We start from the raw sequence: 11,796 nt of genomic DNA, 5'->3' as shown, positions 1-11,796 counted from the left end.
TGGTTAATATTTTTTTCTGTAATTTACTGTACATGAGCCTAAGACCTGAAAGTACTGGCAATACACAGTATACCGAGGCGCAAAGCTTTCTTTAGCACAGCTGTAAATGAGAGAGGGAAGCTGTTTGAGTGTGTCTTGCGATACAGATGGATAAAGTTTCTCAAGAAAAACAGGGGAAAGGATTACTGAACTGTTTTCTAATTCTAAGGGTTAAGAAGGTGAAATAGGAACTTGGCGGAGAAATTGCACTGGAAGTCAGGATTTCTGTGCAACAGTCATCTCCAGGCAATAATTTCATAACGTGGAAAGAAGAGCGGAGGCGGGAAGAAGAGTAGGGAGAGACAGAGGGAGACTGTCCTAAATGAGTCTTAAAGTCGCACTAGCCCTCAGAGACAGTTTTCTATACGTAGATAAGAATCCTCAACAATTAGAAACCCCCTCTTCCTATCCTGAACCAAGTACTCTGCTGGGTTTGTCTCCAGATGCAGCAAACAAAAGGAAAGCCGAGCTCAGGGGAGGACAGCGCTTGCCCACTGGGGTGCGTGTGCCCTCAAGGGCGCCTCAGGGCGCTGGGAATCTATGAGGTCACAATGGAAGACGCTACGCTTTAACGTCTAGAATCAGGTCGTGCCGGCTTGGCTCCAGGTTAAAAAAAAAAAAACGTTCTATGAATCTTTTTTGTATGAATCGTCGGCCTCCGCCAGGCCCCGCCTCTCCCGGGACGCCATCCCGCGGCCCCACTAGGGACTCCAGGCCGGGTCACGGATTCCAGAAGCTGCTCCACACACCGAAGCGTCCCCTACGACACGCCTCTTGAGCTTTGGGGCGGCAGCCCACCCCGTGTGCGCAGGCGCAGAAAACTCGCCGCGGGCCTCGCGCGGAACCCGGGAGATCACGCCCCCGCCTCTGCCCAGCTGACGGCAGTTTACTTTCGAACAGCGACCCCGCGCTCTTTCCTATTGGCTAACGCCCTGCAGTTGAAGGTTGCCAGGGAGACCGCGCTTGCGTCGTGAGGCTCCCGTGCCCCGCCTCGTCTCCGCACCTGAAGGCCCTCAGGGCGGAGGAGGGCCAGCACGCCGAGCCGCTCTCAGCATCCGCCCGGAGGCCGTGCAGCTCTGTTTCTGGTGGGAGCGTTGCTTGGTTTCACCGTCCTCCCGGTGAGTCTAAGGAGCTTCTCTTCAGTCCGAGAAGGCGGCTCTGGGTCCTTTTTTTGTAGCGCAAGCTGTGTTCGGGGCTTGATAAGGGAGAGGGCTGGCTTGCGTCTCGGCTCTCTTCCCTCTTGTCCCAGGTGGAGAGTTTGGGGAACGTCCCGCCAGTAAGGAGCTGCGTTTCCGTGAGGAAGAAGGCCCTCAGTGGTGGGGAGGTGGGGAGGAGCCGGACTCCGCCGAGCTGGGCGGCCTCGCGAGTGCTCGGAGCGGAGGGCACTGAAGCGCGTTGGGAGAAAGGCCCGCGAGGATTTGTCTTAAACCTTCGGGAAGGGGAAGAAGGGCAAGGGCGCTGCTGTTTTGAGCCCCTTCTCTGGGAGACGTTCTCATTGGATTTAACAGGATAGGTGTAGTTATGCCCATTTTACAGATGTGAAACGTCGGTTCTGAGAGGCACTAAGTAAAATTGACCCAGGGTCTCTCAACATTTAAATGGCAGAACTGAGAGATGAACAAACGTATGGATGGGGATAACCTAAATCAAGATTTATAATTTTAAGCTGGCAAAATCTTTCACTTCCATGGGTGCTTCTTGTCTTCCAGTTGACTTTCAGCAGTCCAAAATGACTGTGAATGTTTGCTCTGTCATCGCCATTGTTGGCTAATGTTTTCAAAAGCTCAGAAGATACTTGACGCTATAAAAAGAGGGCCTTTGTGACAATTTATTTGGTCACAGACATGTTGAGATTTTCAGGGTACAGGTGATACCGCTCTGGCTGATCCACAGCTGTTGAAATTTGTCACTCCTTTACAAAAAAACGGTGAGACTTAGGGAAGGTACACAATAAAAAACAAATTACCACCATTCCCTATGATATCATACTTAACATTTTTTTGAGAATGTAGATGTAGAACATTAAGATAAAATTATTTTCATTTCAGAATAAGAAGAAAAGAATCTGAAAAAGTTGGAGAAGATATATATTCAGTCGCCAGACCAGAAGGCCAACAAAGTGGTAAGTTCTGGGAGATTAAGTGAGTACCAAAGAAGTTTTCAGTAAATTTTTGCTGAATGTATGGTTTAAACTGTAAGGTGAAATTTTTAAATCTTTTGAAAACAGGTGTGTATGTTGATGGTGTATAGAATTCAAACCGTATGAATTCTGTATGAAACATAAAGTGAAAAGTAAACAGCTCCCTTATCTGACCTGTACTTTAAAGTTGGTCACTGTTAACTCTTGTTTACCCTTCTAGAAATTTTACAAGGATGTGTGCATCTTAATACAGATACACACATTTAACACATACAGATCTGCGTTTGGAGTTGAATTAAGTTATCTGGATACCTTTTTACCATGTGTTTACATGTTGATCTGCATTCCTTTTTAATGACCAAGTAGCTATCCTTGAAAGTAAGGTACCATAATTTAACTACTCTGGCAAGACAAAATTTTGATTTTAGGTGATGTTAGGGTTTTGTTTTTGTTTTTTAAATAGTTATTTATTTATTTTGGCTGCACATGGTCTTAGTTGTGGCACGCACATGAAATATAGTTGTCTGACCAGGGATCAAACCCAGGCCCCCTGCATTGGGAGCCGGGAGTCTTACCCACTGGACCACCAGGAAAGTCCCTAGGTGATGTTAGTTTTCACATTGCTTTTCAGCAAACATATTGCTGAATTTTTTCCACCAAATGCATATTTTCACTTTGAAAAATATAAAGAAAAACAATCTTAACTTCTCATGTCATTTCCTGGTTAAACTGCACTAACAGTTTCTTTTATAGTTTGGGAAAACAGATTAATATCAAAATGCAGGAAAACAGTGCAAATGGGCAGAGTTAAAATCAGATCTGACCATAGGATTTGTTTTTTTAATTTGAAAGAGTTAGGTGATCCTTCATTATTTTTGTGCATGTATACATACAAAAGTATTTTAAAAATCTTCCCCTGTATTTATAGATGGCACAAACGTAGTATTTCTAAAGTAAATCTTGAATTGCATAAAATGTGCTTTTTATCAGTTAGGGCCACAAAGATGTGAGACCCAGCCTGGGTGGTGGCATCTCTTGAATTTTTCCAGGCTTATAGCTGATTCACACTCTTAAGTCCTAGAGCAAATCCTCTAACTCTATAATGTGGCAGATTTCTCTTCAGAGGTTGTAAAATGTAATGAATGTTTTATAACCATTTATGTTTGGAGATGAAAGGCAATAATGCATTAGGGAATTAAAGCTTGAAAAACAGTTTACACAGGAGAATGGGTAATGATATTTTTGGTACTGCCCAATTTTCTATCAGCTGCCATCAGTACTGACCATCCATAATGTGCTGGTTAGACATCATGGAGGCGCCATAGAAAATCAGCCCTATGGAGAAAGACTGCATAAAAGTTTAGAAATTCAGTAATGTGTTTGTTTTTGACACTTAAGCACAAGGAATTGTGAAATTTATAAGTAGATGATTTAGCTTCAGGTTTATTTCTAAAAAGATTTCTTTTTTATATTCATATTTCTTAGTGACATTTAAAAGGGAAGCAGGAAATCTTGAACTAAGTTATCAATTTGTAGTTGGGCTGTTAGTACCCACTGGAGGAAAATAACGTTTTACATGGGTTAATTTTTTTTGCCTTTTAAAACATACATAAAATTTACCATTTTAACCATTTTTAAGTGTATGGTCAGTGGCTTTAGAAACTTTCCACATTGTTGTGCAGCCATCACCATCTATCTCCAGAACTCTTTCATCTTTACAAAGTGAAACTGTATACTTAGTAAACAAAAACTCTCCAACTCCCCATAGCCCCTGGCAACCACCATTTCACTTTTTGTCTTTGTGGACTGTGCGTATTGGTTTTTATATTATGTGCATTTTTCACATCTAATGTCATACAGTTTTTCTCCACTGACCTAATTGCGTAATTTTCTGTTATTGAATGAACTTTACATTTCTGGAAAGAACCTTATTTGGTCCTGTAGTGTATTCTTTTAATGTGCTGAGGATTTGTTTTTGCTAATACTGTATTCAGGATTTTACATCAGTATCCATTTTTGTAATCTATATTTAATTTGTGTTGTCTTTGTTAGGTTTTGGAATTGTGTTATACTATCTTCAAAACAATTCATGAACTTTCCATCTTGTGTTCTGGAGGAGTTGTAAAAGTAGTTGTTTCTTGACCACTTGAATGAACTCACCAGAGAAACTTGCCCCCTTTCCCCCTTTTTTTTCAGAGTAGCACTTTTCCAACTTGTGAATTTCCCTCATGGTTTGCTTTATGTTCTCTGGTCAGTTTTGGTATTTGAACTGATATAGAGAATAGTTAATTTGTTGTAGATTTTCAAATATAGTAGCATAGAGTTACACAAGGTATTCTTTATAATTTGGGCTTTTTCTATATTTGGCTTATTTGCTTTTTTTCAACACTAACTTAGTATGTTTGTTGTTTCTTCTTTTCCCCTCTGGTTTAGGATAGTATATTAATCTATTGCTGCATAACTATCCCAGATCTTAGCAGCTTGAAGATTTCTTTGAGTCAGGAATCTAGGAGCAGTTTAGCTGTCTGCCTCTGTCTCTTATGATGTTGCAGTCGTTGCAGGATTTTACTGGACCTGAAGTATCTGTTCACGGTGTAGTTGTTTGAGGCTTCAGGTTCTTGGGGGCTGTTAGACTAAGGGCCTTATCTTTTTGCTATACCAGTGGACCTTGGTCTGCTTGCAGCATGGCATCCTGCTTCGCTCAGTGAGAGTGATCTAAGAGGGATGAAGAGAGAGCCAGAACATTCCAGATGGAGGCCATGGCCTTTTATTACAAAATCTTTGTGGTAGTCTGTCATTCCTGCTGCATTCTGTTTGTTACAAGGCATCACTCGGTCCAGCCCACACTCAAGAGGAGGGGATTACAAAAGAGTGTGACAACTAGGAGGTAGAGGTCATTGGGGACCATCTTGGAAGCTTCCTATCATAGATAGCTAATGGCTTGTTTATTTAAAGAGCCAGCTCCTGGGTTTATCAATTCTAACAGTTTTCTGTTTTCTAATTCATGGTTTTCTTCATGAATTAGAATTGTTCTTTTCTTCTGCTATCCCTAGGTTCATTTTCTTTTCTTTTATATGAATCCTTTTTATATTATTTCTTTTGTTTGTTAATGAAAGGATATGGCTTCAGCTCTGCCCTATAGAACTTTTTTTAATCCTCTAGATTTTGCTAAAGAGCATTTTTATTACTTCACATGAATAAATTACATCTTGACTGGGTAAAGAATTCTTAGGTCATATCCTTTTCCTTCCAGATCCTTGTGCATATTGATTGCTACATTGTCTTTTAGCATTTGTAGTTGCTTTGGAGATGTTCTGGTTATCTACTGCTGTGTAACAAACATCTGAAGGTTTGGATGGCTGCATGTTCAAGATGGCTTTTCATTCACATGTCTGGCACCTCATTGCTTCTCCATTTGGCCCCTCTAGTCAGCAGAATAGCCTAGGCTTTTCACATAGCCAAGAGGCAGCAATCTGCTGGGCTAGCTAAAGGCTATACCCAGAACTGTCATAGTGTCACTTGTATCCTGTTGGTCACAGCAGTCACATGTCCTGCCCAGATCTTTTTGAGGGGATAATAGATTTCATCTCTTGATGGGAGAATATCAGCGAAGTCACATCACAGAACAACATATGTGGGAGTTAATTGTTGTGGCCATCTTTGGAATTTATAGTCTCCCAGAGAATTCTAAGACCATTATGCTTTTGTTTTCCTTTTTTAGATATCTTTTCTGCCTGGAGCATGTGGGATTGTTTTTATTTCTTTATTTAAAACTTTAATATTTTTAATTGCATGTTAATAGTTGAAAGTAAAACAGAATTTGGTTTATAATGAAAAACAGCAGCCTGCCCTCACTCTCCCACTCTTGATTCCTGCTCTCCAGAAGCAATCACTTCATTTCTTTTCAATATTTCTTTTGGTATTGCTTCTGTATTTCTAAATAATTTGCTTTTAATGTGATTTCTTGATTTTTTCACTTTTAGGTGTGTATTGACTTCTTATAAGGGAAGTTAAGTTCTTAAACACTGTTTCCTTCCCTTATTCCCTCCTCCCGACATAATTTTGGCATTTTCTTTGTTTAGGCTGTTATAACAAAAATACCGTAGGCTATGTGCCTTAGAAAACAATCACTTATTCCTTGCAGTTTTGGAGGCTGGGAATTCCAGGATCAGGATGCTGGCAAAGTTGAGTTCTGGCAAAAGCGCTCTTCCTGGTTTGCAAGTGGCTGTCTTCCTGCTGTGTCTTCACGTGGCAGAGAGCAGAGAAAGAGGGGGAGCAAGCCCTGTGTCTCTTCCTATAAGGGTCTAATCTCATTCATGAGGGCTCTACTCTCATGACCTAATTACTTCCCAAAGGCTCTGCCTCATTAATACCATCACATTAAGGACTAGGATTTCAACATAGGAGTTTTGGGGAGAAACATTCAATCCATAAGAGTCATGCTTTTTGGTAAAATCAGTATTTGATATCTATAATATCATGACTGTTAGGACAACTGAGCTATATAATGTGCTGTAATATTTCCTCTTTTCATGATTCCATCACTTTTCCCTAAATTTAGTTTTCTCATTACCTCTCAATATGTTCAGACACATGAAATATTCTGTCAGTTCCATTTATTTACTTAAAGACATTCCTTCTGGATTTCTGTCTTCTTCCTGCAGACTTCTTTTTCTATGGCTTGCCGCACAGTTATCCAGGACTTCATTTCACAGCTATCCTGGTGAGAATTCTTGTTTTTCTTTTCTTCCTGCAGTGGTTTCTTTAGAAAGGGTGGGTGACGGGTGCTTCATTTTTGAGACCTCTTTTGTCAAACTATCTTTAGACTACCTTCAGAAATTTATTTACTTTTTCTGGGTATGGAATTTTGGGTCGGAAGCTGTGTTTTCCTGAGAATAATGAAGAGTTGCTTCATTGTTTTTAGTTTCCAGTGTTGTCACATACACACAGCATAGCTAAATCCAAGATGTTCACCCCAGAGAACGGGAAAAATTTTTTGCTCCTTTTCTCCTGCTCAAGAGTCTAGATTGGTTATGGAAAGTTTCTGGTGCATATAATTTCATACTAGTTTCTGAAAGAACTAGCCCCTAAGCATGATAGCCATCTTTGTCTTCTGTTTCTCAGGCAGCAGCCAGAGTTAGAAAGTTCCTGGCCTTACATAGTTATTTTCAACCAGGCTTACTTCTATTAGCCAGTCCTGACTTATGAATTTGTTGCCTAAAATCAATTTTTCTTAAATCAGCTAGAAGAAGGTAGTCTGAGAATAGATTTGATTTCTGTATCTTGAAGTTATCTACACATTTCTGATTGAATTTTGTTAAAAATTTTATATGCTATGGAAGTAACTTTTGAGGCCAGGATATTTGCTTCCATGTTATGTAAGTTTAAGAGATAATATTTCTTTACAATTTTGTTATTGAATATCCTCATTCTAAAGAAATTTAAGCTTTTGGGTCCTTAAATGGGTTCCCAGGGAAAATGTTTTCGAACTTTTTGACAAATATAGTACTTTGGAGGAAAACTTTAGAGGGAAAGGTTGGGTTCTGTTTTAGGGTTAATTTTTGATATATGAAATAACTCTAAATAACTTAAATCTAAATCGAATATATATCCATTGCTTAAATTTTTTTCCTTTGCAAAGTGCTATTTATTCCTTCATTATGAATTCTGAAATCACTGAAATAAACTGAGAAACATTTGTTTTTCTTGGGTGATTTTTCAATTTCAGAGCTCGCTGTACATGTAGGGTAGTCATAAAGGCTTCCCAGCATGTAGGCACTTGAATTTATCGGCAGTGAATGGCATCTTCTGTTGCCCAATTACTTTTTTTAAAATTAATTAATTAATTTTATTTTATTGGCTGTGTTGGGTCTTCGTTGCTGCACACGGGCTTTCTCTAGTTGCAGCGAGTGGGGGCTACTCTTCATTGTGGTGCGCAGGCTTCTCATTGCAGTGGCTCTCGTTGCAGAGCACAGGCTCTAGGCGCATGGGCTTCAGTAGTTGCAGCACATGGGCTCAATAGTTGTGGCTCACGGGCTCTAGAGCGCAGGCTCAGTAGTTGTGGCGCATGGGCTTGGTTGCTCCGCGGCATGTGGTATCTTCCTGGGGCAGGGATTGAACCCGTGTCCCCTGCATTCGCAGGCAGATTCTTACCCACTGCACCACCTAGGAAGTCCCCCCAATTACTTTTTTTAAAAAGTTAATTAATTAATTTATTGACTGCGTTGGGTCTTTGTTGCTGTGCGCAGGCTTTTTCTAGTTGTGGTGAGCGGGGGCTACTCTTCCTTGTGGTACATGGGCTGCTCATTGCGGTAGCTTCTCTTGTTGCAGAGCACAGGCTCTGGGTGCGTGGGCTTCAGCAGTTGTGGCACGTGGGCTCAGTAGTTGTGGTGCACAGGCTTAGTGGCTCCGTGGCATGTGGGATCTTCCTGGACCAGGGATCGAACCCGTGTCCCCTGCATTGGCAGGCAGATTCTTAACCACCAAGCCACCAGGGGAGTCCCACCCAATTACTTTTGTTTCCTGGAATGCTTCACAGTTCAGGCTTATCAGTCTCTCACATCTTGGCTCATTATGGTCTGAATGGAGTATTTTCTATTTTCTGATGGATTCTTAATAGAGCTTTTCTTAAGCAGAGATTTTGCAATTTAAAAACAAAAAAACTAAGATCTGACATTTTTTTAACATTGGTATCTTAAGGGGCAGTGTTTATTCAACCAATATTGAGTAATGGCTATCGTGTGTCAAGTTCTGTGCTTAAACACAATTCCTGTCCTTATTGCAGACTTATATTCTAATGTATACAAAAATGTTACATTTTTTTAAAAAATTTTTACTTTTTTGTCTGCGCCATGCAGCTTGCGGGATCTTAGTTCCCTGACCAGGGATTGAACCCAGGCCGCGGCAGTGAAAGTGCTGAGTCCTAACCACTGGACCGGCAGGGAATTCCCACAAAATTCTTTTAAAGAAAATCCGTCTAAGTGCTTGCTATAAAGTAGAAGTGCAGTGTTCAGTGAGATTAACAGGGGACCTAATCTGGGGGAGGAGGTGGGACTCAAGTTGAGACTTGAAGAATGAATGAGTTTGGTTTTGCCAATGGTGAAGATGAGGTGCAGAGAGCTATAAAAAGTCTGAAGAGGTTTTTATATTTATTAAAAGTACAATTAGTTATTTGTAGATGTTGTTTACTCAGACTCCTAACAGTTTTTATAGAGGGTTTGGTAAGCTTTAGATTTTACATGAGTGGTAATGGAAGGAGTGTTGGAAATAGCAATAATAGCTTTCCAAGTAGTCAGTTACTTGTGTCAGAGAGGCGCTCTGAACTGTTGCTGGGTCTCTTCCATGAAGGAAAGATGACTAAGATGTTCTTTATCATGGACGCTCTAGTGGCCGGTAGTTCATAATTCCCACAATCAGGACTTCATCTTTCAAACTTCTTTATTGCAAGGACTAATTCAGAAATGTTTTTCCCTTCCAAATTTCAAATTAGTATTACTTTAGAATATTACACTATGCTGAGTCAGGGCTTTAAGCATACACACTAGTATTCCAATTCAAGAAGCTGAAAAATTTATAGAACAGAAATTTAGTAACTTACTTTAGAAGCTATGGTGGAGCCAACTGGGAGTGTGAATTGAAGAATGTAATTTTGCTAAGAATTAACTTGTTATTTAATAGAAATATTTAGTCTTACCTTTTCATTAGTTGTGTATAGTTTTGATTTTAGCATCTTAGAATGTAAAAAGTTGCACAGACTAGTTATAATCATTAAGTAGATTTCAACAGAACACCCCAAAGTAAATAAGCTCTTAAAGGTGATCAATTTATTAAGAATTGCATTATATAGAAAGCTAATTTTAAAAATCTTAGTAGATACCTTAATTATCCTCTTTTAAATGACAAGTACAGTATGTTAACAGTTTGGAGGTTAACACCTAAAACTTAATACGTGCATGTGTCTTTGTTATATGTAGAATTAAAATACTTTTTTCTCTTGACAGGAAATGCACAATTTTGAGGATGAGTTAACATGTCCCATTTGTTACAGTATTTTTGAAGATCCTCGTGTACTACCATGCTCTCATACATTTTGTAGAAATTGCTTGGAAAATGTTCTACAGGCATCTGGTAACTTTTATATATGGAGACCTTTACACATTCCACTCAAGTGCCCTAACTGCAGAAGTATTATTGAAATTGCTCCAACTGGTATCGAATCTTTACCTGTTAATTTTGCATTAAGGGCTATTATTGAAAAGTACCAGCAGGAAGACCATCCAGATATTGTCACCTGCCCTGAACATTACAGGCAGCCGTTAAATGTTTACTGTCTTCTGGATAAAAAATTAGTTTGTGGTCATTGCCTTACCATAGGTCAACATCATGGTCATCCTATAGATGACCTTGAAAGTGCCTATGTGAAAGAAAAGGACACGCCTCAAAAACTGCTTGAACAGTTAACTGACACACATTGGACAGATCTTACTCATCTTATTGAAAACCTGGAAGAACAAAAATCTCATTCGGAGAAAATGGTCCAAGGTGATAAGGAAGTTGTTCTCCAGTATTTTAAAGAGCTTAGTGATACATTAGAACAGAAAAAAAAATTTTTTCTAACTGCTCTTTGTGATGTTGGGAATCTGATCAATCAGGAATATACTCCACAGATTGAAAGAATGAAAGAAATAAGAGAGCAGCAGCTTGAATTAGTGACACTGACAACATCGTTACAAGAAGAGTCTCCACTTAAATTTCTTGAAAAAGTTGATGATGTCCGCCAACGTGTGCAGATCTTGAAACAAAGACCACTTCCTGAGGCCCAGCCTGTTGAAATATATCCTCGAGTAAGCCAAGTATTGAAAGCTTGGAGCAGAACAGAAATTGGACAAATTAAGAAACTTCTCATTCCTGAAATGAAAATTTCTTCAAAAAGGATGCCATGTTCCTGGCCTGATGAGGAAAAAGTTGAATTTTTTAAGATTCTAAACATTGTTATAGTTACACTAATTTCAGTGATACTCATGCTGATCCTCTTTTTTAACCAACACATAATAACCTTTTTAAATGAAATCACTTCAATATGTTTTTCTGAAGTCTCTCTATCTGTTTACCAAAGTTTATTTAAGAATGTGCATTATTTAAAGAATATACTATGTCACACTTTATATTTACTGAAGGAATTCATGTGGAAAATAATTTCTTATTGAAAATTCAAATCTGAATTGTTCAAGTAGGCTTATTCTGTACAGCAGAGACTAATGACCATTGCTAAATGGAGGAATAGGGGTAGCATGGATAAATAAAATAGCAGGCTAAAGTTTGAGTTGCAACAAATATAAATAATCCCTTTCATGCTTCTGCTGAATAGAAAATGTGTCATCAAAAGTTAGAAATGAGACAGAATGTCTCTGGTCTCCTGAAAACCAGAACAGAATCTAGTAATTACTTGGTTTGGGTATTAACACATATCCCATTTCTATTGGTTTGAGAGGTGGGCTTAATATCACTGTAATATTTAAATATTCTTGTACTGGTATTACCTTTTAGCATTATATACTGCAGTGGTTGGCTTTGCAGTTGTGTATATGTAGCTTTTAATTAAAAGATGGCAAAATCCC

General features: G+C 39.3%; 1 protein-coding gene across 4 annotated transcripts; it reads left to right on the top strand.

Annotated features, from left to right (window-relative positions):
• The first annotated feature begins 1,047 nt into the window (after positions 1–1,047).
• On the top strand, positions 1,048–11,626 carry TRIM59 (tripartite motif containing 59). Of its 4 annotated transcripts, none has more exons than XM_057737848.1 (4): positions 1,054–1,157; positions 2,088–2,161; positions 6,844–6,902; positions 10,180–11,626. In XM_057737848.1, the coding sequence occupies exon 4, from the start codon at positions 10,183–10,185 to the stop codon at positions 11,383–11,385; it is 1,203 nt and encodes a 400-aa protein (XP_057593831.1). In that variant the 5' UTR covers positions 1,054–1,157; positions 2,088–2,161; positions 6,844–6,902; positions 10,180–10,182; the 3' UTR covers positions 11,386–11,626. The 4 variants fall into 4 exon arrangements, with proteins under 4 accessions (XP_057593828.1, XP_057593831.1, XP_057593830.1 ...); XM_057737847.1 differs by lacking the exon at positions 1,054–1,157 and adding an exon at positions 1,445–1,966; XM_057737845.1 differs by lacking the exon at positions 6,844–6,902 and having other exon boundaries at positions 1,048–1,157.
• Positions 11,627–11,796: the final 170 nt, after the last annotated feature.

The sequence above is a fragment of the Hippopotamus amphibius genome, chromosome 6, assembly GCF_030028045.1.
Source record: "Hippopotamus amphibius kiboko isolate mHipAmp2 chromosome 6, mHipAmp2.hap2, whole genome shotgun sequence".
NCBI classification, from domain to species: domain Eukaryota; kingdom Metazoa; phylum Chordata; class Mammalia; order Artiodactyla; family Hippopotamidae; genus Hippopotamus; species Hippopotamus amphibius.
Note: the sequence above shows the minus strand (reverse complement) of the source record. Positions and strands in the feature narration are given on the sequence as shown.